The following is a 27525-nucleotide window of genomic DNA, read 5'->3' on the forward strand; positions in this document are numbered from 1 at the left end:
CGGCAGCTCTAGCCTTTATCTCAGTGCGGATGTTGCTTGTAATCCATGGGTTCTGGTTGGAGAATGTACGTACGGTCACTGTGGGGACAACGTCATTGATGCACTTATTGATGAAGCCAATGACTGATGTGGTGTACTCCTCAATGCCACCAGAGGAATCTCTGAACATAATCCAGTTTGTGCTAGCGAAACAGTACTGTAGCTTAGCATCTGCTTCATCTGACCACATTTTTATTGTCACTGGTGCTTCCTGCTTTAATTTTTGATTGTAAGCAGGAATCAGGAGGATATAATTTTGGTCAGATTTGCCAAATAGAGGGTGAAGGAGAGCTTTGTATGTGTCTCTGTTAGTGGAGTAAAGGTGGTCCAGAGTTTTTTTCCCCACTGGTTGCACATTTAACATGCTGATAGAAATTTGGTAAGACCGATTTAAGTTTCTCTGCATTATCGAAACAATCAGCATTTGAGCTGGCCACACTTTTTTCAGAAACATTTTGCACAAACACAATCCTTACAAAGTTATGTCCAGAATGTGAGCAGTTTATTTTTGTATGCAATATTCAGACATTCACAGAAGTATATACAGCATAACACAATCATCCAAACCGGAAAAATGTAGGCTACATTTTTCCTAGCGCTAACCGAGGAAAGATTGACATAACACAAGCGGTCATGAATTAGCTAATAGAAATGACTTTTTATAATTAATCACATCACGGGTGAACTCACCATTGATTGAAATATTTGAGTAAAACACTCTCTAGAAATGGAAAGACAATGGGTAGATTCTTGTGTGCGCTGCCATGCTTTTTTCCCTCACAGAAACCAAAGATAATAAGAGGAGACAAGATGAGTCTGGTCTGTTTATAGTGAGCCCTTACTCACCTCATTTTGTTATAACATCTTTGGCCCAACAGAGGATTACGTGAAACCCAGAATGCATTGTTTGTCAACAAACATGGCTACACACAGCTGGAATTAGCATAGCACATCATAATCTGTACAACCTTCAAAAAACTATTTTACACACATAATATTTGTCCATGTGTCCATGACAATCTATGCAAGATCGTAATGCATGAAAACAATTGGGAAGTGCTTGGGGAATTTTGTCCGGGTCAGAAATCTCCCAAAGATTAATTATCCGCAAAATTAAAAATGACTATTTTTATGTGAATGAATGAGGAGGCGGAACACACCTCAATTCAAACTGTTCTTAGAAAGAAAAAAAAAACTTGTTGTAAAATCATTTGAAATTGAAAACAGCCTATAAATAAAAACAGGCTAAGTGCCCTGGTTTGAGGGCAGCACGGATTTAATGTATTGTTGCGTAACAATCATATTCCGGAATGGAAAGAACGTTCTAACATCACGTGCATAACAAAACTCACGCTGGGGCGACCGTTACAGATATTTGGAACTCACACATGAAAGGGTTAATGTCCCCGGCCACTAGGAGCATCGCCTCTGGGTGAGCATTTTCCTGTTTGCTTATGGCGGAATACAGCTCATTGAGTGTAGTCTTAGTGCCAGCATCAGGCTGTGGTTGTATGTAGACAGCTACGAAAAATACAGATGAAAACTCTTTAGGTAGATAGTGTGGTCTACAGCTTATCATGAGATACTCTACCTCAGGCAAGCAAAACCTCGAGACTTCCATAGATATCGTGCACCAGCTGTTATTACAAAAATACATAGTCAGCCCCCCTTGACTTACCAGACGCTGCTCATCTATCCTGCCGATAAAGCGTATAACCAGCCAGCTGAATGTTGATAATGTCATCATTCAGCCACGACTCTGTGAAGCATAAGATAATACAGCTTTGAATGTCCTGTTGGTAGTTTAATCTTTTACGTAGGTCATAGATTAAATTTTTCAAAGTGTGCACGTTTGCTAGTAGAATGGAAGGAAGTGGTGGTTTATTCATTCACCTATGAATTATCAGAAGGTAGTCCGCCCTCCGGACCCTTTTTCTCAGCCTTCTCTTCTCGCAGTTGATGAGGATCTGGGCCTGTTCCTGGGAAAGCAGTATGTCATTCACGTCGGGCTCGTCGGACTCGCTAAAGGGAAAAAAGGATTCTGCCAGTTCGTGTTGAGTAATCGCAGTTCTGATGTACAGAAGTTATTTTTGTTCATAAGAGACGGTAGTACAAATGTATTATTATGTACAAAATAAGTAAAAAAATAAGTTACAAACAACGAAAAGAAACTAACAAAAAAACTCAATTGGATAGGAACACGTAAAACGTCAGCCTTCTTCTCCGGCGCCATCTTGGCTTTCTTTGCTGTCACTCACTGATTAAGTCCAAACTGAACTCCCCTGATAGATGCTATGCATCTCATTATCAAATTATTTATTACATAAAAATTATTTATTTATTGTATTTCATGTTATACACTTGTTCTTACAAATATCAGATATTTATTATTTATGAAATGGCCATGTATGCTTTTTTAAATGTTACCTTTGTTTTCTCTGTGAAAAAGCAAGAATGTTTCCAAGCAAGTCACACACGCACACGCATGGAAAAACATGCATACACACACAGAGGTATATCCACTAACTTTTTATATGAGAGATGAGTGCCAGTCCCTGGCACAGTATCAGAGACCAAACACGTCTGTTCCCTTTAGATGTAGCTCTAAAACCCTAATTTATACCTTACACAAGTACACAATGCAAGAGCTACGATTAGCTGTGCAAAATGGCGATCCTGCGTGGTTGCGTAGAAGAAATATCTAAACGTGTGCAGCCCCACAACTCAAAGCTAATATATATGATTGCCTCCTGCGTAGCAAATTGCATTCTTGCGTTTCATACTTGTGTCGGGTTTATGTTGTTTTTATGTTGTTTTTATTGATGTTACTGTTATGTCTAAAAGGTCATATGGACACTATTTTTGTACCTCTTTAAGGAATAAAGTTTTTTTTTGACCTTGATGAAAATGTATTGCCTGTCCTGATTTGCATTTCTTTGCATACACCTAACCATTCTCCTGACAAAATGGAGCATTAAGATAGACATACAGAAAGGGGCATATATTTTACATTTGCAATAGGCCTAGTTTAATTAAGGAAGGCTATGTATAACTAGTTCTTACTATAGGAAAAGAAGGCTTATAAGTAAATACTGAATGCAGATCTGGGTTCATCATCAAAACATATTTGGCTTCTTTGTTTCTCCCATTGGGTTATTCCACCAATTCTGTGCCTTTTGAGAATTGTTACGTGGTCACTTTTGATTTCACCTCATTTTAACATTATATCATGAAGACCACATATTCAGCTTCATAAAAATCACTATAGTCAGTGCCTATTAAGTGGCAAATAAAGTCAGAAGAGGACTGGCCAACCCTCAGAGCCTGGTTGCTCTCCAGGTTTCTTACTAGATTCCTGCCTTTCTAGAGAGTTTTTCCGAGCTACCGTGCTTCTACATTTTCATTGCTTGCTTTTTAGGCTGAGTTTCTGTATTAGCACCTTGTGACATCTGCTGATGTAAAAAGAGCTTTATAAATACATTTGATTTCAACAGTGTTGATCGTAACAGCACGAGTCTATAGCGAAGTCCAGCCAACCTTTTAATACAGGATGCAGTGATGAGTATCGAACTGTCACCTGTAACAAAACAAAGGGCACTATAGTAGATGGCATCCAAAGGTTAAAGAGTAGCAGCTGCACTTTGATAAATAATATCGCCATAATCAAGAACAGATAAAAAGGTTGACTGAATAATCTGCTTTCTACTGTTTAGAGAAAGGCACAATCTGTTTCTGCAGAAAAAGGCCAACTTTACATTTTTGCTTCTTAATGAGCTCATCTATACAGTGGCTTGCGAAAGTATTGACACCCCTTGGCATTTTCTTCCATTTTGTTATGCCTTACAACCTGGAATTAAATAGATTGTTGGGGGGGTTTGTATCATTTGATTTACACAACATGCCTACCACTTTGAAAATGCAAAACATGTTTTTTGTGAAACAAACAAGAAATAAGACAAAAAAAAATGAAAACTTGAGCGTGCATAACTATTCAACCCCCCTAAGTCAATACTTTGTAGAGCCACCTTTTGCAACAGTTACAGCTGCAAGTCTCTTGGGGTATGCCTCCATAAGCTTGGCACATCTAGCTATGGGATTTTTGCCCATTCTTCAAGGAAAAACTACTCCAGCTCCTTCAAGTTGGATGGGTTCCGCTGGTGTACTGCAATCTTTAAGTCATACCACAGATTCTCATTTGGATTGAGGTCTGGGCTTTGACTAGGCCATTCCAAGATATTTAAATGTTTCCCCTTAAACCACTAGAGTGTTACTTTAGCAGTGTGTTTAGGGTCATTGTTCTGTTGGAAGGTTAACCTCTGTCCCAGTCTCAAATCTCTTGAAGACTGAAACAGGTTTCCCTCAAGAATTTCCCCTGTATTTAGCACCATCCATCATTCCTTCAATTCTGACAAGTTCCCCAGTCCTTGCCGATGAAAAACATCCACACAGCATGATGCTGCCACCACCATGCGGATTGTGTTCTCAGATGGTGTTCTCGGGGTGAGAGGTGTTGGGTTTGCACCAGACATAGTATTTTCCTTGATGGCCAAAAAGCTACATTTTAGTCTCATCTAACCAGAGTACCTTCTTCCATATGTTTGGGGAGTTTCCCACATGCATTTTGGCGAACACCAAACGCATTTGCTTATTGTTTTCTTTAAGCAATGGCTTTTTTCTGGCCACTCTTCTGTAAAGCCCAGCTCTGTGGAGTGTACAGCTTAAAGTGGTCCTATGGACAGATACTCCAATCTCTGCTGTGGAGCTTTGCAGCTTCAGGGTTATCTTCGGTCTCTTTGTTGCCTCTCTGATTAATGCCCTCCTTGCCTGGTCTGTGAGTTAAGGTGGGCCCTCTCTTGGCAGGATTGTTGTGGTGCCATATTCTTTGCATTTTTTAATAATAGATTTAATGGTGCTCCGTGGGATTTTCAAAGTTTCTGATATTTTTTTATAACCCAACCCTGATCTGTACTTCTCCACAGGTCGTTGACCTGTTTGGAGAGCTTCTTGGTCTTCATGGTGCTGCTTGCTTGGTGGTGCCCCTTGCTGAGGGGTGTTGCAGACTCTGGGGCCTTTCAGAACAGGCGTATAGTCCCCACTGTTCCATAATAAGGTGTTTTTTTTAATCTGTTCTTTAAAAATCTAATTTTACTGCTTGCATGAGTTACTTGATGTGGAATAGAGTTCCATGTAGTCATTGCCCTATTTAGTACTGTGCACCTTCCATAGTCTGTTCTGGACTTGGGGACTGTGAAGAGACCTCTTGTGTCATGTCTTGTGGGGTATGCATGGTTGTCCGAGCTGTGCACCAGTAGTTCAAACAGACAGCTTGGTGCATTCAACATGTCAATACCTCTCAAAAATACAAGCAGTGATGAAGTCAATCTCTCCTCCACTTTGAGCCAGGACAGATTGGTATGCATATTATTAATATTAGCTCTCTGTGCACATCCAAGGGCCAGCCGTGCTGTCCTGTTCTGAACTAATTGCAATTTTCCTAAGTCCTTTTTTTGTGGCACCTGACCACATGACTGAACAGTAGTCCAGGTGCAACAAAACTAATGGCTTGTAGGCCCTGCCTTGTTGACAGTGCTGTTAAGAAGGTAGAGCAGCGCCTTATTATGGACATACTTCTCCCCATCTTAGCTACTGTTGTATTAATATGTTTTTACCATGACAGTTTACGATCAAGGGTAACTGCAAGCAGTTTAGTCACCTCAACTTTCTCAACGTCCGCATTATTTTTTGCATGATTTAGTTGAGGTTTAGGGTTTAGTGAATGATTTGTCCCAAATACAATGTTTTTTGTTTTAGACATATTTAGGACTAACTTATTCCTTGCCACCCAGTCTGAAACTAACTGCAACTCTTTGTTAAGTGTTGCAGTCATTTCACTCGCTGTAGTAGCTGACATGTATAATGTTGAGTCATCCACATACATAGACACTCTGGCTTTCCTCAAAGCCAGTGGCAATTCATTAGTAAAGATTGAAAAAGTAAAGGACCTAGACAGCTTTCTTGGGGAATTCCTGATTCTACCTGGATTATGTTGGAGAGGCTTCCATTAAAGAAAATCCTCTGTGTTCTGTTGGACAGGTAACTCTTTATCCACAATATAGCAGGGGGTGTAAAGGTGTAAATACGTTTTGCCAGCAGCAGACTATGATCAATATTGTCAAAAGCCGCACTGAAGTCTAACAAAATAAATCAAATCAAATCAAATCAAATGTTATTTGTCACATACACATGGTTAGCAGATGTTAATGCGAGTGTAGCGAAATGCTTGTGCTTCTAGTTCCGACAATGCAGTAATAACCAACAAGTAATCTAACTAACAATTCCAAAACTACTGTCTTATACACAGTGTAAGGGGATAAAGTAGCCCCCACAATCGTTTTATTATGAATTTCTCTCAGTCAATCATCAGTCATTTATGTAAGCGCTACGCTTGTTTACTGTAAAATAGCATTGTATCTGGTCAAACACAATTTTTTCCAAAGTTTGCTAAGGGTTGGTAACAGGCTGATCAGGGGCTTTACTGTTCTTAGGTAGCGGAAGGACTTTTTCTTCCCTCCAAGCCTGAGGGCACACATTTTCTAGTAGGCTTAAATTGAAGATATGGCAAATAGGAGTGGCAATATCATCTGCTGTTATCCTCAGTAATTTTCCATCCAAGTTGTCAGACCCCGGAAGCTTGTCATTGTTGATAGACAACAATCATTTTTCACCTCTTCTACACTAACATTACAGAATTTAAAATTACAATGCTTGTCTTTCATAATTTGGTCAGTTATACTTGGATGTGTAGTGTCAACATTTGTTGCTGGAATGTTATGCCCTTAGTTTGCTAATCTTTCCAATTAAAATATCATTAAAGTAGTTGGCAATATCAGTTAGTTTTGTGATGAATGAGCCATCTGTTTCAATGGATGATGGAGCTGAGTTTGCCTTTTTTCCCAGAATTTCATTTAAGGTGCTCCAAAGCTTTTCATTATCATTCTGTCACACCCTGACCATAGTTTGCTTTGTATGTTTTTATGTTTTGTTTGGTCAGGGTGTGATCTGAGTGGGCATTCTATGTTTTATGTCTAGTTTGTCTGTTTCTGTGTTTGGGCCTGATATGGTTCTCAATCAGGCAGGTATTAGTCATTGTCTCTGATTGGGAACCATATTTAGGTAGCCTGTTTTGTGGGTGGTTGTTTCCTGTCTTTGTGTTTGTTGCACCAGATAGTGCTTTTTCGTTTTTTCCACTTTAATTGTTTTGTATTATGTTCATGTTTAGTTTTCTCATTTAAAAAACATGAACTTCAACCACGTTGCATTTTGGTCCGCCTCTCCTTCCCAGGAGGAAAACCGTGACACATTCTTTATTTCATTTATCTTGGTTTCAAAGTGTATATATATATATATATATACACTACCATTCAAAAGTTTGGGGTCACATAGAAAAGCACATTTTTTGTCCATTAAAATAACATTGAATTGATCAGAAATATAGTGTTGACATTGTTAATGTTGTAAATGACTACTGTAGCTGGAAATGGCAGATTTTTTATGGAATATCTACATAGGCGTACAGAGGCCCATTATCAGCAACCATCACTCCTGTGTTCCAATGGCATGTTGTGTTAGCTAATCCAAGTTTATCATTTTAAAAGTCTAATTGATCATTAGAAAACCCTTTTGCAATTGTTAGAACAGCTGAAAACTGTTGTCCTGAATAAAGAAGCAATAAAACTGCCCTACTTTAGACTAGTTGAGTATTTGGAGCATCAGCATTTGTGGGTTCGATTACAAGCTCAAAATGGCGAGAAACAAATACATTTCCTTTGAAACTCGTCAGTCTATTCTTGTTCTGAGAAATGAAGGCTATTCCATGCGAGAAATTGATAAGAAACTGAAGATCTCGTACAACACTGTGTACTACTCCCTTCACAGAACAGCGCAAACTGTCTCTAACCAGAATAGAAAGAGGAGTGAGAGGTCGCAGTGCACAACTGAGCAAGGGGACAAGTACATTAGAGTGTCTAGTTTGAGAAACAGAGTCCTCAACTGGCAGCTTTAAAAAAAACACTCTCAACATCAACAGTGAAGAGGTGACTCCGGGATGCTGGCGAGGCTGCTGGCCTTGAATGGTAGTGTATATATGTATGTACCAGTATGTATGTATATGTGTGTGTGTGTGTGTGTGTGTATACAGTACCAGTCAAAAGTTTGGACACACCTACTCATTCAAGGGTTTTTCTTGATTTCTACTATTTTCTACATTGTAGAATAATAGTGAAGACATCAAAACCTATGAAATAACACAAATGTAATCATGTAGTAACCAAAAAATTGTTAACTTTTTATGGCTGCAGGGGCAGTATTGAGTAGCTTGGATGAAAGTTGCCCATATCAAACGGCCTGCTCCTCAGTCATAGTTGCTAAAATATTTGCATATTATTATTAGTATTGGATAGAAAACACTTGTTTCTAAAACTGTTTGAATTATGTCTGTGAGTATAACAGAACTCATATAGCAGGCAAAAACCTGAGAAATTCCACTTCCTGTTTTTTTTTCTTCTGGAGGTGGTAGATTTTCAACCAAGGTCTCATTGAAATTACAGCGAGATATGGATTAGTTTTCACTTCTTACGCCTTCCACTAGATGTCAGCAGCCAATAGAACTTTGTCTGATGACTCTAATGTGAAGGGGGGTCGATTGACACAGGAAATAGTGAGCCATGAGTGGACCATGCTTTCACCAGGCGCGTTCACAGATGAAGGACCTGCGTTCCATCGCTCATCTGAAGTCATTCTAATTCTCCGGTTGGAACGTTATTCAAGATATATGTAAACAATATTCTAAAGATTGATTCAGTACATCGTTTGACATGTTTCTACTGACTGTTACAGGACTTTTGGACATTTCGTCACGTTACTTTGGAATTGTTTACCAAGCCGCTAAACAAAGTAGCTAATTGGACATAAATAACAGACATTTCCGAACAAATCAAGCATTTATTGTGGACCTGGGATTTCTAGGACTGCATTCTGATGAAGTTCATCAAAGGTAAGGAAACATTTATCATGTATTTTCTGGTTTCTGTTGACTCCAACATGGAGGCTAATTTGGCTACTGTTCTGAGTGCCGTCTCAGATTATTGCATGGGTTGCTTTTTCCTTAAACTTTTTTTGAAATCTGACACAGCGGTTGCATTAAGGAGAGGTATATCTATAATTCCATGTGTATAACTTGTATTATCATCTACATTTATGATGAGTTGTTGAAACGATGTGGCTATGCAAAATCACTTGATGTTTTTGGAACTAGTGAATCTAAATAGCCAATGTAAACTCAGATTTTTTTATATAAATATGAACTTTATCAAACAAAACATGCATGTATTGTGTAACATGAAGTCCTAAGAGTGTCATCTGATGAAGATAATTCAAGGTTAGTGATTCATTTTAACTTTATTTATGCTTTTTGTGAATGCTATATTTTGCTGGAAAATGGCTGTGCTTATAGTGGTTTGGTGGAGACCTAACATAATCGTTTGTAGTGCTTTCGCTGAAAAGCCTATTTGAAATTGGACACTTTGGTGGGATTAACAACGAGAATAGCATTAAAATTATATAAGACACATGTATGGTTTAGGAATTGTAATTATGAGATTTCTGTGGTTTAAATTTGGCACCCTCTATTTTCACTGGTAGTTGTCATATCGATCCCTATATCAGGATTGCAGCCATAACAGGTTAAACAAATCAACATTTATTTTATATTCTTCAAAGTAGCCACCCTTTGGCTTAATGATAGCTTTGCACACATAGCCCTTACACAGCCTGGAGGTGTGTTGGGTCATTGTCTTGTTGATAAACAAATGATAGTCCCACTAAGTGCAAACCAGATGGGATGGCGTATCGCTTCAGAATGCTGTGGTACCCATGCTGGTTAAGTGTGCCTTGAATTCAAAATAAATCACAGACAGTGTCACCAGCAAAGCACCCCAAACCATCACACCTCCTTCTCCATGCTTCACGGTGGGAACCACACATGCAGAGATCATCCGTTCACCTACTCTGCGTCTCACAAAGACACAGCGATTGGAACCAAAAATACCTAATTTGGACTCATCAGACCAAAGGACTGACCTTCATGTCTTAAAGTGATGATGACCTGTCATTTCTCTTTGCTTATTTGAGCTGTTCTTGCCATAATATGGACTTGGTCTTTTACCAAATACGGCTATCTTCTGTATACCACCCCTACCTTGTCACAACAGAACTGATTTGCTCGTATTAAGAAGGAAAGAAATTCCACAAATTAACTTTTAAAAAGGCACATCTGTTAATTGAAATGCCTTCTAGTTGACTACCTCATTAAGCTGGTTGAGAGAATGTGTGCAAAGCTGTCATCAAGGCAAAGGGTGGCTACTTTGAATAATCTCAAATATAAAATATATTTTGATTTGTATAACACTTTTTTGGTTACGACATGATGCCTAGTAAAATAAAAGTAAAATCAAAATAAATAAATACAAAATGTGTTATTTCATAGTTTTGAAGTCTTCACTATTATTCTACAATGTAGAAAATAGTAAAATAAAGAAAAGCCCTTGAATGAAAAGGTGTGTCCAAACATTTGACTGGTACTGTATGTCTATATATATATATATAAACAAATAATAATTGATCTGAGGGCCGGGCCGCGGCCCGCCAGTTGCCAATCCATGGCCTAGTTAGTGCATTTAACTATAAGGCATTCATCTAGTCAACTAGCGATTAGCATTAAAGATTAGCTATCATTACTTTAGGCACATGCCAGCTTTAGACTAACTAACGCGCATTTTGCAGAGAGCAATATGTGCAACTGAATAGTATAATAGAGAACATGTGGATTCATATTTAGAAGCAACGTGAAAAGCAGCATCTTTCTTTTTTTGAATAATATTGTGAGTGCATGAATTGACAGCATGCTGAGAGAATGAACAGCATGCTGAGAGAATGAACAGCGTGAAGGAACTGTGTGGTGCCTGCTTGAGTGACAGGGGGCGGGACATGGTGTGTGTGGCCTGGGAACTGGAACCAAGCTGCCGCGGGACGCAGCAGTGTAGATAACTACTGCGGCTAAATATTGTTACGAATCTAATTGTTTATTGTATTGTCTTTAAGTCGCACTGGTGCTCCCAAAGTAAAACTCCAGGTCGCACGTCAAAATATTCCTTCACACTTTAGAGCCCTGCTTGGTACACCCACATGCAGAGTTAAGATCTCAACAGAAGCAGTTGGCAGAACCCCTCTGAACTCTTTTTAAAGATTAGTTGGGGAGTTGCTGTTGCACTTTTCTACTTTGTGGAAAAATAAAACATCTGTCTTGTGTGTAGGGACGAACGTCAATCATAACAGTTTTGATTGGCCACTGAAGTGAACTATTGCCTCTCTGTGCTCCTGGCAGGTTCCGTTGTAGGCACAGGCGTCAGGTGCGTACCCCTCCTGGGGACTCTGACTGTGCCTGTGACCTGTCCCAGTGGCAACACCACACTGATAAGAAAGGCCTGAGAGACCCGGTGCTGCCGGCCTCCTGGGATGCAGGTGTCTCCTTCGTCTTCCATCAGCGCTCCCACAAGGACCAGCTAGGCAGCCTGAGAGCACCAGGAGTGATTGGACAAGAGGGCCTAGCGTTGAACCAAAGACGGTCAACTCCACACAGGAGCAACGTTACTGGACGAGAGGGCCTAGGGATACACAAAAAAATATAAATTCTCTCATGATGGAATTATTCAGTGGCGATCCGGCATTCAGGGCAGATGTGGCAGAGCCCCAAATGTTTTGAGCGGGGGGGGGATAACCTGTTTTGCTTGTAATTTTGGCTTAATAAGCGTCACATATCAATTTGCAAACTATGTAAAAAAAAAAAACATGTCATTGAGTTCATTAAGCTGCATACAAACATGGTCTCTTCTTGAATAAGGCATCTCCAAAATGCAGGTGTTTCAGCCTAGCTCAGTGCTTTCTGTGGTGGTGGGGCTAGCCAGCAGAAAATACAGAGCGTTTTGCCTGATTGGCTCAGTTTTCTGTTATGATTGGCACAGTTTTCTGTTGACTACGTCCGTTGTCGCTTGCTCATTAATGTCTTAATCTAAATGATGGATTGCCTCTTATCTGCTTGTCGTCACCTTATGCCATAACTTGTACAGTTGAAGTAGGAAGTTTACATACGCCTTAGCCAAGTACATTTCAACTCAGTTTTTCACAATTCCTGACATTTAATCCTTGGGAAAATTTCCTGTCTTAGGTCAGTTAGGATCACCACTTTTTTTTAAGAATGTGAAATGTCAGAATAATAGTAGAGAGAATTATTTATTTCAGCTTTTATTTCTTTCATCACATTCTCAGTGGGTCAGAAGTTTACATACACTCAATTAGTATTTGGTATCATTGCCTTTAAATTGTTTAACTTGGATCAAACATTTCAGGTAGCCTTCCACAAGCTTCCCACAATAAATTGGGTTAATTTTGGCCCATTCCTCCTGACAGAGCTGCTGTAACTGAGTCAGGTTTGTAGGCCCCCTTGCTCGCACATGCTTTTTCAGTTCTGCCCACAAATGTTCTATAGGAGTGAGGTCAGGGCTTTGTGATGGCCACTCAAATACCTTGACTTTGTTGTCCTTAAGCCATTTTGTCACAACTTTGAAAGTATGCTTGGGGTCATTGTCCATTTGGAAGACCCATTTGCGACCAAGCTTTAACTGATGTCTTGAGATGTTGCTTCAATATATCCACATCATTCTCGTTCCTCATGATGATCTATTTTGTGAAGTGCACCAGTCCCTCCTGCAGCAAAGCACCCCCACAACATGATGCTGCCACCCCCTTGCTTCACGGTTGGGATGTGTTGTTCGACTTGCAAGCCTCCCCCTTTTTCCTCCAAACATAACGATGGTCATTATGACCAAACAGTTCTAATCTTTGTTTCATCAGACCAGAGGACATTTCTCCAAAAAGTATGATCTTTGTCCCCATGTGCAGTTGCAAACCATAGTCTGTCTTTTTCATGGCGGTTCTGGAGCAGTGGCTTCTTCCTTGTTGAGTGGCCTTTCAGGTTATGTCAATTATAGGCCTTGTTTTACTTGTGGACATAGATACTTTTGTACCTGTTCCCTACAGCATCTTCACAAGGTCCTATGCTGTTGTTCTGGGATTGATTTGCACTTTTTGCACCAAAGTACATTCATCTCCAGGAGACAAAACGCATCTCCTTCCTGAGCGGTATGATGGTTGCGTGGTCCCATGGTGTTTATACTTTCGTATTACTGTTTGTACAGATGAACGTGGTCCCTTCAGGCATTTGGAAATTGCTCCCAAGGATGAAACAGACTTGTGTGTTTATACTTGCGTACTACTGTTTGTACAGATGAACACAGTCCCTTCAGGCGTTTGGAAATTGCTCCCAAGGATGAACCAGACTTGTGGAGGTCTACATTTTTTTTCTGGGATCTTGGCTGATTTCTTTTGATTTTCCCATGATGTCAAGCAAAGAGACACCTAGTTTGTAGGCCTTGAAATACATCCACAGGTACACCTCCTTTTGACTCAAATGATGTCAATTAGCCTATCAGAAGCTTCTAAAGCCATGACATCATCTTCTGGAATTTTCCAAGCTGTTTAAAGGCACAGTCAATTTAGTGTATGTAAATTTCTGACCCACTGGAATTGTGATACAGTGAATTATAAGTGAAATAATCTGTCTGTAAACAACCTAAGCGTATGTAAACTTCTGACTTCAACTGTACATCTCAATTGTCAGTAGAAACCACATTTGTTTAAGCAAGTCTGCCATATCCGCTATGTTTTTTTTTTTAAGGCAGTAAATTAGGCTTAATGAACGGTTTCGCTGCCAGACAAGGCTCCGCTGAAAACCAGGTTTAGCAGTGGTAACGTGTTTGGGACAGTTTTATGTAGGCCCAAACCAAGACAACTAGCAATTCAACAAACAAGATATTCTAGGTCATGGATGGGCAACTTTGATGGGCGGGGGGGGCTACAAAAAATGTAGGGTCCACAGTGGCTTGCAGGTCTGCGTACCCACATTCAAACCCACACATGCAGTCAATGCCTTTCTGGGGCCCTAAGTCAAATTGTTGCCCACCCTCCCCCCAATTTTATCAGCCCCCCTCTTGACAGCAGAGAGAAAATATTGAAGGTTTAGAGCATAGAGAAAATAGGTCCGTTTTAAAGCAAGTTTGCTGCAATTCTGCATAGGGACAGTCAAAGTTCATCTTACATGAATCATTGTTTATTAACAGGAAGCTGGAGAGGTCACAGTCAAATGTAGATGCATAAAGTACCGGTCTTAACGGAGCTCTATCGGGGCAGTCCCGTTAGATATCTTTTATACTGCTTACAGACAAATTATATTTGCATGATTTAGCTTATTCATAATAAAAGGATCATTAATGTTTGGTTCATGCATGGGACAGACCAATACCTACAAGCCTTCTTCTCTCCAAGCTGAGACCTTGAAAATGTCTCAAAACAAGGTTCTGGGCGTACTGCCAAATTGCAGATACTGATGGTGAGGATTCGTTCAGTCACTTACTTACATGAACACAGAAATTGGTTATTAGAAAAGCACAAACAATACAACTTTCCATCACAAATGTTTGCAGTTTTAATATGATATCAGACTGTAAGTTACAAAATCAAATGGGGTCCCCCCGGTCAGTAATTCGACCATGATTAGATTGGTAAGTTAGTCTAGCCAGAAATCTAAAAATGTTTTGATGACATCGGCTAATTGAGTGACTCAGTAACTGATCCGCAGTTGCCTATCCCTGTCCTATCCCTGTTCTGCAGATGCTGCATTACAAACATGACAATATATCAACAATAAAGATGCTGAATAAAGCTCTTATGCCATTATTTCACAATTTAAAATGCCAAATATAAAGGCCACTTGTATTTATGTAACACATTGTTTTTGGCTTATTAGGCCTGCAACAGCCTTGACATACAAAACAGCAACATATATATGTGTTGTAAACTGGAAAATATTGTTCCTTACAAAAGTTCCTTACAAAAGACTTAAAACTGAAGCAATTTCGATTTCCAGGAACTTCTCTTGGGTAGCAGCAAATGTTTGTTCACTTCAGGTTAAGGAACAACATTTTATCCAGGGTCATGTTCAGTTGGTCCGAACTGGAGTGAAACAGGGAAGTACTATCTGTTCTTGTCTAATAAACAATTCTCATATTTTTTTCCATTGCAAAACGTTTTAGTGTTACTAATGAACACAACCCAGAATTCGCAGGATTACGAGGCGAAGGTTCCCCTATCTAGAGGTCTAGGACCAGCTTTCTCTTCCTCACAAAACTGTCCCAAGATCAGCACCTAGAGGCAACTTCACCCTACTCCATTCGCATGACCTAAGACCTAGTTCACATGATGCTGATGTGGTCAGCCATGGTGTCCCTGGAGTTCCAGTGGTCGGTGATGAGGTCACAAAGGTGACTGAGCGTGCCCAGAGCCGTGTCCCTCAGCTCCATGTTTCTGTCCAGTGGGTTGCTCTTCAGGGTGAGGAGTAGTCTCTGGGGAGGACGGTGGGTCTCCAACAACTTCCCTAACTCTAGCAGCTCAGGAGGCTGGATGAAGTTGGAGCTATCAACGACAAAGACAGGAAATACAAGAAACAGAATGGCTACGTTCCAATTTGCCACCCTTCTCTCAAAGTCTGCAGTTGTACACTTTACATCATGGATTTAACAGTGGTCGAACTTGAAACTCCCTACAGCCAATGCTTACACCAATCCATGACGGGGAGTTTGCTTGCGCACACTTTGGGGGAAGTGTGGAGAATAGGGACAGAGTCCAACTCTTATAAGACAGATTAGGCCTCTTCACAAAATGCCAAAATAGCCTACTGAAATGCTTATAGCAGCTACTTGCCTGATGTCCAGCTCTTTCACTGTGCTTGGTGAGGGTCCTTTGAAGAGTTCCCCCAAAACTGTCACAGTCTTGGCTAAAAGGACAAAATAAAAATAGTTGTTTCAATTCATACACTCAAAAATCGAATTCATACCATCCAGAGGTGTAGTAGCTTTGCGTGATGTATTGTTGTCTCTACCTTCTTTGCCTCTGTGCTGTTGTCTGTGCCCAATAGTGTTTGTACCATGTTTTGTGCTGCTATCATGTTGTTGTCATGTGTTGCTGCCATGCTAGGTTGTTGTCTTAAGTCTCTCTTTATGTAGTGTTCTGGTGTCTCTCTTGTCGTGATGTGTGTTTTGTCCTATATTTTATTTTAATCCCAGCCCCAGGTCCCCGCAAGAGGCCTGCCTTTTGGTAGAATTTGTTCATAACTAACTTGCCTAGTTAAATAAAGGTTAAATAAAATAAAAGGTGGCAGGGGATGTAGCATGAAAAGTCTGAACGAAACTTATGAAACAAAGCTAAGTTGGCCTCTTACCGAGGCGGTTTTGAGCCAGGTTGAGAGACTGGAGAGATGGAACATTTTTGAGAGAATTAACCAGCTGTCGGACGACATCTTCCTTGTCACTGCATTTCTCCAGAAGCCGACAGTCCTTCAATGACAACGCTGTCATTATGGAGCAGACAGGAGGATACAATTAGGATGCATCCCAAATGGCACCGTTTTCCTTTTAGGCCCTTGACAAAAGTAGTGCACTACATAAGGAATAGGGTGCCATTTGAGACACAACCATAGAATAGACTGATCAAATGCAAGAGGCTTTGCTTGTTTGTGATATCCATGCTGCATACCACTTTTTAGAGCTGCATACATATTAGATAAAAACAGATTTAAAATGTTAAACTATTTCATGGAAATCATTCCTTTACCTTCCAACATACAGTAGTTATCCAGTAGCTGGAAGATTGCACAGTGACAGTCAGACAGGTTGATATCCTCCAAGGTGAGGTCCTTCAGGTGGCGATTGGACTCTGTCACAGCAGGAACACAAAAACAATTTTACCATATGGGAGAAAATATACCAAAATATCTCCCACGGCTATGAAGTGTTCCACATACATTGCACATGAAGTTATTGCTGAAGCAATTGGAAGCACACAAAAAACAGATAATGCATATTCTAGCCCATTATGTGATCAACTTACACATACAAAACTGCTAGAAAATAGCACTTGGATGCACTGACTAAGTCGCTCTAGATAAGAGCATCTGCTTAAGCTAAATGACAAAACTGTTGAATGAAATGTAGTGCTTGTACTCTACCTGCCACGGTGTTGAGGAGGTGGCTGGGTGAGAAGCCAGTTGAGCTGTTGATTCCTGAGACGTGAAGTGAGGTGAGGCGAGGAGAGCGTAGCAACACACACATCAGACTCTCCACACTGGTCCTCAATTTGGGTACTTTCACACACAGCTTCTCCAGTGAGAGTTCTAGCAATGGAAAGTTGGGACAAGTTCTCAAATACAATGCAAAAATAAATGCTCTTTGTAGACATCCAATCAATTCTCTGCGACTCAATTTTAAAAAGTAAACATTTATATACCATTGTTTTATAAATGCGCATATGCAATCCTCATGTCTTAATATGTTAACCTTTCTTATGTTGAGATTTCACTTCCCTTGTTAAATTAATCTCACCTAACCCGACAACTCACTAAAACTTGATTTTAGTTCAAATCTGCATTTAATCTAAGACGAGGATTACTCTATGTCTGGTAAACCGGCGGAACAAACTACAATAAAACAAAAACATTTGTACAGGTTGGATATGAATAACTTTGGGTGGTCCATATACTAGATTGTCGGCCACCTGCATGGTGTGCAGGCTGGGGAATGCTTCTCAGTGGGGCTCTGTGGTACTCTGCTACAGGGTGGATCTCCATGGAGAATGACCTGAGGGTGGGGCATGCATTCAGCAGGGACTCCATGAGAGCAGGATGGGTCAGGGACCCCACACTCAGCTCAATCAGGGAGCAGCCTGGTGTAGCAGACAGCTGCTGGAGAGACTCTGCCAGGCTCAACGCATCACCCTCCTCAAAGGTCCCTGCAGACAGAGGCATCAACAACAGAAACACTCGGCCTGTGTCCGAATACACCCTATAGCCTTTATAGTACCCTATTCCCCTTACACTGGTAGTGCACAATAAAGTGAATAGGGTGCCATTTGGGAGGCAACCAACGAGTGCATTCCACTTTCATAACTGTCCTTTTTAGCATACCCTTTCTTTGTAATAAACACATAAAGCACAATAGATTGTATAGATTACACACTTACAAGCACTTTGCAGGCTTAGAGAGTGGAGGCACAGCCAAGAAGGCAGGAGAGGAAGCAGTACAGGGAAGACTCCACCCCTGAAGTCATTGATCTTTAGTGAATGGATTTGCCCCTTGTGGCAAATCTCTGCCGAGTGACCAGCCGAGGGAATAAACATCTGGCACAATGGCTTGGGGACCATACATTGGCATGGTGTGCTGGTCAAGTCAAGCTCTGCCTTCGCAGAGGCAATACTCAACCTTGGACGCTTGCATGGAGTGCCACCATTATTATCTTCTTCATCAGGCTCTTCCTCTGGGACCTGGCAGTTGGCTGCCTCAGCATCTCCAGCGCTGCGTCCTGCAGTGTTTGGCACCTGGCAACATTTGACCATCTCACCTTGCATGGACTCCATTGGACATTGGTGGCTTTTACTCCGAGGTCCCCTGCCATGAAGAATCCAAGCCAGCAGACGAGGATCTGGGCTCTGGTTTATGATGACATCACGGGCTGCCCCGTGGTCCAGTAAACGGTGCAGGGTGTATAAGACATCACTGGGCCACTCTCTGAGCTGAGTGCTCTCTCCCAGTTGAATGCACCTTACACCCTTCTCCAGAACGCTCAGAACGGACCTCCTCGCGAAGAAGTAGCCGTGTGGTCGTGATGTTCGAAGAACCAGGTGCTGGATGTATTTGGCCATGACTAAGAGAAGGGAGTTAAAGTTAACATTCAGGAGGTATTTTGTATCACCTCCGAACCTGAAGCCATAGAAGGCCAAGTTAAAGAGCTTATGCATGCTTATCTCCCTCCATTCATCTTCGGTGAGTATGGTCTGGAAAAGAAACAAGAATAACACAATAATTAGAGCAAAGGAACACATTCTCTAGAAGGTTTAGTTCAGAACTATTGTTATAGGGTTCAGAACTAGTGTTTCAGGCTATAGATCACACACATAGCCAACCTTGGAACTAAAACTAGTTAGAACTAGTTATCCGGCTGTTGTTTTGTACTTTTCAACATTCTCAGTGGATTGCCTCACCTTAGTATGTGGTGGAGAGTGAAGTTAACTGCATGATGGAATTTAAATAGTGAAAAAGCCAGATGGTACAAAGGTGGATTATTATGTGGATAAGATACTTACACTCCCTTTGCGAGGCCCAGAGATTCTTCTCAATATTCCTGCCCACACAAAGGAGGTGGAGATTCCTGAAAGACAGACAAATAAAATGGTTAATAGAATAGCAGTAGTTAGCTACCCTCAATGAGCTTCCCCCTGTCTGAAAAATCAGCAGTGTGATTTGAGGCCTGTTGGGTGTTATATAGCGCTGGTCCAGTATGTAATTTGGCTGAGCTGATCTCTCCACTGACAGTCATAGTGAGAGCGTAGCTGACAGCGCCATCGACCAAAGCTAGGCTTTACAGTACTTACCTTTCCGGTTCACTGCAGGCTGAATTCTTTCCAGATCAACAATGTTTAAATGCTGCAGGAGCTCCTTGATCAGTGAGATTGGTAGGTCTAAATGGGTAATATTAAAAACGGTTAATTTTCAGGATATTCAGACTGCATTTTATCTTGTTTATCATCTTTAGGAATACAGTCAGTAAGGAACATTCTAGCTAGTCATTACACATAAGAGTCATTGGACAAAGGATTCTTCTGCATGGGGGAGTTTTGTTAAGAGCCCCAAAGCTCAATCTGAACATTAACAAACGTCGCTTGAGGTACAGTTTTGGAAGCATTAGGACCTTATCTTTCATATCTGCGAGAAATAATTTTCAAAAAAACAATAAAAGGTCAAATTGATTCACACCTTGATAGGATTAGTGTGCCCACACGGCCATATCTCCATGTTACAGCGCTTGTTTGACAACAGACAACCACCTGTGCTAATTGCCTATCTATACTGAACAAAAATATAAAATGCAACATGCAACAATTTCAAAGATTTTACTGAGTTACAGTTCATATAAGGAAATCAATCAATTGGAATAAATTCATTAGGCCCTAATTTATGGATTTCACATGACTGGATATACAGATATGCATACCTTTAAAAAAAAAGGTAGGGTTGTGGATCAGAGAACCAGTCAGTATCTGATGTCACCACCATTTGCCTCATGCAGTGAGACGCACAGAGTTGATCAGGCTGTTGATTGTGGCCTGTGGAATGTTGTCCCACTCCTCTTCAATGGCTGTGCGAAGTTGCTGGATATTGGCGGGAACTGGAACACGCTGTCTACAAGTCAACCCAGAGCATCCCAAACATGCTCAATAGGTGACATGTTTGGTGAGTAAGCAGGTCATGGAAGAACTGGGACATTTTCAGCTTCCAGGAATTGTGTACAGATCCTTGTGACATGGGACTGTATATTATAATGCTGAAACATGAGGTGATGGCAGCAGATGAATAGCACGACTATGGGCCTCAAGATCTCGTCATGGTATCTCTGTGCATTGAAATTGACATTGATAAAATGCCATTGTGTTTGTTGTCCATAGCTTATGCCTGGCCATACCCTAACCCCACCACGGGGCACTCTGTTCACAATGTTGACATCGTTGGAGACGGTTTATGGTAGAGACATTAACATTACATTATATGGCAACAGCGCTGGTGGACATTCCTGCAGTCAGCATGACAATTGCGCACTCTTTCATTTCAGCTCATGAAACATGGGAGCAACACTTTACATGTTGCATTTATATTTGTGTTAAGTGTAGCATGCCCCCGAACACCTGTGTGTAAGTGTAATTCAAGAAGTGTCGTTTCGTTGGATGGAGACACCCATAGCTGTATGGTTCTTCGCAAAACTCCTACAATATAGTTTCTTTTTTATTTGAAGGATTCTTTATCGATGAAAGATATGGGCCATATGTTTCAAAAGCCGTATCGCAAGCTATGATTATTGACGTTTCTAAAAGTTAAAACTGCGTCGGGATTGTAGTTCACACGAGTCAGTTGTGGGCGAAGTTAATAATGGCTGAAAACTGTAGGGAGAAGGCAGAATGCCACCTAGCGTTTTCGAGAGTTAGTTTGGGTACCAGTCCATTCATGTATTGTACATGCATTAGCTAAAATAGCTGAGTAACACTTAGCTTTGATGCAATCAAGATCGTCCTTCGTCCAGCACAATATAAAAACACTCTCTTGGTTGCATCGAAGATGAGACACTTACCAAGAGCTTTCTTGTCTAGTACATCCATGTGACGACTCACTGTTTTGATGCATATCTTCTTCAAGGTGGGTGTAATGGTGGAAGTAACTTTGGCATCCTGCCACTCCTTGGCTCTTCTAATTTGTTCAAGGTAAGGAGCAGGCATGCTCAGTATCAGATGAAAAACGAGGCAGATTAAATAAACATGCAGCAGATCAGCTCCACAGATATCAGTCAGAGAATATTTGCTAATACTCAAGAGTTCAGCTGCGCTATTTCATCATTTAGGCATAATACCAACAAAAAAAAGATAGCAAAAAACGAGCTAACTAACCAGCATATGGTTTTAATAAAAATGTTAAAAAACTCCAGCTATCTCTTCAAATTGATGCAGGTCGTAGTTTGGTTCCTGTAGACTTCCGGTTAATCACTTTCTATCAAGACGTCATAGTAGGCAAGGATAAAGAAGTACTTCCGGATCACGTATTTTTGGAATCCTTCAGAATAATAGTCCCGTCCTGTATAAATTGTATATGAATAATTAGGGGTATAATTATGGAAAATATGCGCAATTATCTATATATTTCATACTCGTTATCATACAAATAATAATTAAACGTATTTCTATGAGATATATCATTATTTTATAAAATAAATAAATGTCAAGCCTAAATGGTCAACAATGTTTTTTGTGTGTACTTCGATCATTTATTGCACCATACCAATCTATCTGTAAATTGTGCCGCAGTAAAAGGCTGGTCCATTCTACTCAGGAGAAGTTCAGCTGTCCAACTCCACAGAGTTTACACCCAGAGGAGCGTCGCTGCTCATTTGGCGGAGCGTATAGTGTGGCCCATCAACATAAATCCAAAAGTATTTTCCATATTGGACATACATATTGCACCATACAAAATTCTCTGTAAATTGTGTCACATTAAAAATGGCGTCCATTCTACTCAGGAGAACTTCTAGTTTCTAAATCCACAGAGTTTACACCGAGGAGTGACGCTGCTCATTTGGCCTCCCATAGAGTGGCCCATCAACTTAAATCCAATCGTTTTTCATATTGGACATGCATATTGCCCATGTTTCTACACATAAATACTAACAAATCACAAACTGCTGGGAAACACCAATAAAAAGATGAGTCACTAGACAAGTAGAAAAGCACAACAACCCAAAACATAATTACACAAAATAAATGTTTAAGAATTACAAGTCGTACATTGAAAGCTGTCCTAAAATCATTGTATTCAAACTTTGCTAATATAAACATTATAACTAATGCTTATGAATTTAAACAATAATATTTACAAGAATATCAACACAACTTCCATTTGGTTCTTTTGTGATTTCAGCAAATGCCCTTGGCGAGGAACCTCACATCTCAAAGGTCCCAGGCTTTCAGTTCCTGAAAGAATCATGCACCATATAACATTCAACAGGTGATTATTCTTTCACATCCAGTCTTGGAAAAGTACGTGAAATAATTATTTTCCAGTAAGATCACACTAACTATAGAGACCCAAAACCTCAAATTATGTCCATAAAGATTGTATTTCAATAAACCCTCCAGTACAATTGATAAGATTACTTAATTCATTGTATGAGTCATTCATTACACAACAGGCGTTTCATAAAATTATATTTTCTCAAATTCATGACTTCCTTGACCTCATTAGTCATTTAAATAAAAATATCACATTTTTAAAATAATTGATATAAATAAGAATAATTCAGAAGGTAACTTGTCATTTCATGCAAGTCATTCAAAAATGAATACGTCATCTTAAATCCATATGAAAGTATAGAGCTTTAATTCATTATTCAGCTCCAACTTTCTAAGTAAATACTTAATTTCTGTCAACACATACGACAGACAGTCTCTCATACTCTTGTGACAAAATCGATTAATGCTTCCTCCAAAAAGGACTGCTTTGGTACCACAACTTCTGCTAACTGTATGTTTTATACATATAGGGTATTGATGACAGAATTCATAGTCGAGACTAATATCCACCAGAACTCCATGACATGCCAAGTATTGCATGGCCAGGTATTTTTGCAGTTGGTACATAACATAATGCCCTCAAGCTCCATTTCATATAGCTGTAAGGAGTTCATTATTCTACAACTTAATGATATGTTTGTACCGTTTGTCACTCTCTGATTCTTGTCAATTGCTATGGATACCCAATGTGAGGATCTCAGATTCACAGGTATTATCACTACCTCAAAACACCACCAATTGAACACTGCTTCTAGGACCTTTGGTAGAACATCTATGTTTTGCCAATAGACGTTATGCAATTCTTTGCTACCAAAAGAAGCAGGAGCCATTAATACATTATTTTATTTCTTGTGAGATTTCACTTGACTGTTGTAAACATCTATAAACCCACCATTAAGCAACTTTCCATTTTGTAATGTATCATAATCCTCTCTACTTGTTGGACATGGTAGGCACTTAGACGGACTGGGAATTTTGCCAGGTGAATACTTGTCATTCCATTGGTCAGTGCACAAGTTAGTGGTCTGCTTCCGATGTGTTCTTCTATATGCTACCAAAACAAATGAAGCTTCAGAAAATAAATGTTAGATTAATTCAAAGATATAGGCTAGTGGAGATGTTGATCTTTGAGTACAGTTAATGTACCAAAGTTGATCCTAAGAGTTTGTGTACATTTTCAAAAATTTATATTTATCTGAAAATGTCATTACACTAGACAATTCATATGTGTGCTTGCTATGTCTGCTGGACAGAGTAAAATGTGTAGGTAAATTGTTTTATGTTGTCATAACCATTTTACTAGTAGTGTCTGTGGTGCATGGAGTACATAGCTTTGATGAATATTGCAAGAAGTATTGCACATGCTAGAAGTCCCGCTCTGTTGGGCCAATTGCTGTTCAAGATAACCTTTGATCCCGTCATCTGAAATGTATCTTACTTCAACAATAAGATCTTTCCTATTCTTGCTATCAACCACTGCCTTATTATCACAGTGGCTGCAAATTAGAACATCTAGACTGTGAATATAGAGTAGATCATTGGTTAAGACATTTTCCAGAAGTACTTGTTTAGCAAAGTCCTCAATGTTTGTCACATCATTGTATTTCACTCATTGCTCTACCATCAACTGTGAAACCTTTAACAATTTTAATCTATTCCACTGTTTGATGGCTTGAGTGAAAGGTGACAACAAGGCCTATGTTCCTGGATAGCACTTTATAATCTAGATGGACATTCTGTTAAAGCTGACGTCTGACTAAGAAAGGCTAACATAGGTCAAGCGCAACCCTTAGCATAACAGAGCTTTTCTCCATCAATTTCTCCACGAGGGCAAATTTGAAAATAAATCACTCCGTCTGTGTTTTCATTACGCTTGGAAATGTCATCTGCCTTCAATTCAAAACCATCAAAAATCAACTGTGACCAGTAGTGCCCCTTTTTTGCTGTTTTGCCTGAGTGGCATATTACCGAGCTCAATCTGTATGCCTGCCTGTTGTCGCCAGCTGGAATGTCAATACTACGAGATGGGGATATTGGATCTCGCCTTATATACCATCTGAAGTAACACATTTAATAAAGGATAAGAATACCTGGAGTGGCAGTCCATACTGTTTGTCTGACTAGCACTAAATCCCATTTTCTACATGTACAGTGCCTTAAGAAAGTATTCATACCCCTTGACTATTCCACATTTTGTTGTGTTAAAGCCTGAATTCAAAATGTACATATACAAAAAATCCATAATAACAAAGTGAAAACATGTTTTTAGACATTTCTGCAAATTTATTGGAAATTAAATACAGAAATATCTAATTTACATAAGTATTCACACCCCTAAATCATTACATGTTAGAATCACCTTTGGCAGAGATTACAGCTGCGAGTCTTTCTGGGTAAGACTCTAAAGAGCTTTGCACACCTGTTTGGTGCAATATTTGCACATTATTCTAAGAAAAATTCTTCACGCTCTGTCAAGTTGGTTGTTGATCATTGTTAGACAGCCATCTTCAAGTCTTGTCATACATTTTCAAGCCGATTTAAGTCAAAACTAACTAGGCCACTCAGGAACATTCAATGACGTCTTGGTAAGCAATTCCAGTGTATATTTGGAATTTTGTTTTAGGTTATTGTCCTTCTACATTTACATTTACATTTAAGTCATTTAGCAGACGCTCTTATCCAGAGCGACTTACAAATTGGTGCTTTCACCTTATGACATCCAGTGGAACAGCCACTTTACAATAGTGCATCTAGGTCTTTTAAGGGGGGAGGGGGAGAAGGATTACTTTATCCTATCCTAGGTATTCCTTAAAGAGGTGGGGTTTCAGGTGTCTCCGGAAGGTGGTGATTGACTCCGCTGTCCTGGCGTCGTGAGGGAGTTTGTTCCACCATTGGGGGGCCAGAGCAGCGAACAGTTTTGACTGGGCTAAAAGGTGGATTTGTCTCCAAGTGTCTGTTGGATTTTGTTTCCGCTTAGCTCTATTCCGTTTCTTTTTATCCTAAAAAACTCCCTAGTCCTTTCCGATGACAAGCATACCTATAACATGATGTAGCCACCACAATGCTTGAAAATATGAAGTTGTACTTAGTGATATGTTGTGCTGGATTTGCCACAAACATAACCTTTTGCATTCAGGACCTAAAGTTAATTTCTTTACCACATTGTTTGCTGTTTTACTTTAGTGCCTTATTGTAAACAGGATGCATGTTTTGGAATATGTTTATGTACAGGCTTCCTTCTTTTCACTCTGTCATTTAGGTTAGTATTGTGGAGTAACTACAATGTTGTTGATGCATCCACAGTTTTCTCCTTTCACAGCCATTAAACTCTGTAACTGTTTTAAAGTCACCATTGACCTCATGGTGAAATCCCTGAGTGGTTTTCTTCCTCTCCATCAACTGAGCTAGGAAGGATGATTGTACCGTTGTAGTGACTGGGTGTATTGATACACCATCCAAAGTGTAATTAATAACTTCACCATGCTCAAAGGGATATTACATGTCTGCTTTTTGTATTTCTACTCATCTACCAATAGGTGCCCTTCTTTGCAAGGCATTGTAAAAACCTCCCTGGTCTTTGTGGTTGAATCTGTGTTTGAAATTCCCTGCTGGACTAAGGGACCTTACAGATAATTATGTGTGGGTTTCAGAGAAATCTGTTACATCTGCTCATGCCACTCCCTCTACTTCTCGTCCTGTGTCTCCCTAACCTGCCGCCACTCTCTCAGTGCTCTCTCCCTCTTCCTCTTTGTGTGTGTGTGTGTGTGTGTGTGTGTGTGTGTGTGTGTGTGTGTGTGTGTGTGTGTGTGTGTGTGTGTGTGTGTGTGTGTGTGTGTGTGTGTGTGTGTGTGTGTGTTTGTGTTTGTGTGTGTGTGTGTGGGCGAGACAGATGTGCTGGAGGCAGATCAGATCCCCACCAGCTGCAACCTGTTCCATAATCAAGATCTCAACAAATACTCAGCCCTGCCACTTCCATGCTGTAAGATTGCAACCTCTGCTCAGTCAGTCTGCGATATATGCTGTCCGGCCATCGCGCGGCCATATATTTATATGTACATATTCTTATTCATTCCTTTACACTTGTGTGTCTAAGGTAGTTCATGAGCGTTTCGCGTTCAGAGCACACACTGGACGCTCTGGCCAAAGAGTAGGGTTGATCCGAACATTCTGACCTCACAACAGCAGTCAAGCACCCAAGCTAACTGACTAACATTGGCTACCTTGCTAGCTACTTCCAGAAACATAATGAGAGAACACCCCACTCTGACCATTTTACTCGCCTTAGCAGAGCTGGTTAGGCTGTTTTCATGTAATCCAGAGCGTTGATGACTATAACTGTACTGCTGGCAACAATTTATTTACGTTTTTTTGCCAATGTTTACTGACACCGGCCATATAGCGTTCGTAAATTACTTCAGTTATTCTGCGCTCTGGCACACTAAAATGAGCATCTTTTGTTCAGACATGTAGCTAGCTAGCTAGGTAAACAATTAACCATAATCCCAACTCATGACGCTACTACCCTGCATGAATCTACAGGTAGACTAACCAACCAGGTTCAATGTTAGCTAGCTAACATTAGGCTATAACTAGTGTCT

At 40.2% G+C, this 27525-nt stretch overlaps 1 protein-coding gene across 4 annotated transcripts; it reads right to left on the reverse strand.

The window, feature by feature from the left end:
* Window positions 1–14671: 14671 nt before the first annotated feature.
* lrrc41 (leucine rich repeat containing 41) lies at window positions 14672–21842 on the reverse strand. Of its 4 annotated transcripts, XM_029686568.2 has the most exons (10): window positions 21439–21842; window positions 19691–19777; window positions 19403–19467; window positions 18283–19093; window positions 17818–18051; window positions 17273–17437; window positions 16879–16980; window positions 16487–16615; window positions 15970–16042; window positions 14672–15681 (listed from the first exon to the last, which is right to left on the reverse strand). In XM_029686568.2, the coding sequence occupies exons 1-10, from the start codon at window positions 21581–21583 to the stop codon at window positions 15462–15464; spliced, it is 2031 nt and encodes a 676-aa protein (XP_029542428.1). In that variant the 5' UTR covers window positions 21584–21842; the 3' UTR covers window positions 14672–15461. The 4 variants fall into 4 exon arrangements, with proteins under 4 accessions (XP_029542428.1, XP_029542429.1, XP_029542431.1 ...); XM_029686569.2 differs by lacking the exon at window positions 16487–16615; XM_029686571.2 differs by lacking the exons at window positions 14672–15681; window positions 15970–16042 and having other exon boundaries at window positions 16493–16601.
* Window positions 21843–27525: the final 5683 nt, after the last annotated feature.

This window comes from Oncorhynchus nerka, linkage group LG17, assembly GCF_034236695.1.
Source record: "Oncorhynchus nerka isolate Pitt River linkage group LG17, Oner_Uvic_2.0, whole genome shotgun sequence".
Classification (NCBI taxonomy): domain Eukaryota; kingdom Metazoa; phylum Chordata; class Actinopteri; order Salmoniformes; family Salmonidae; genus Oncorhynchus; species Oncorhynchus nerka.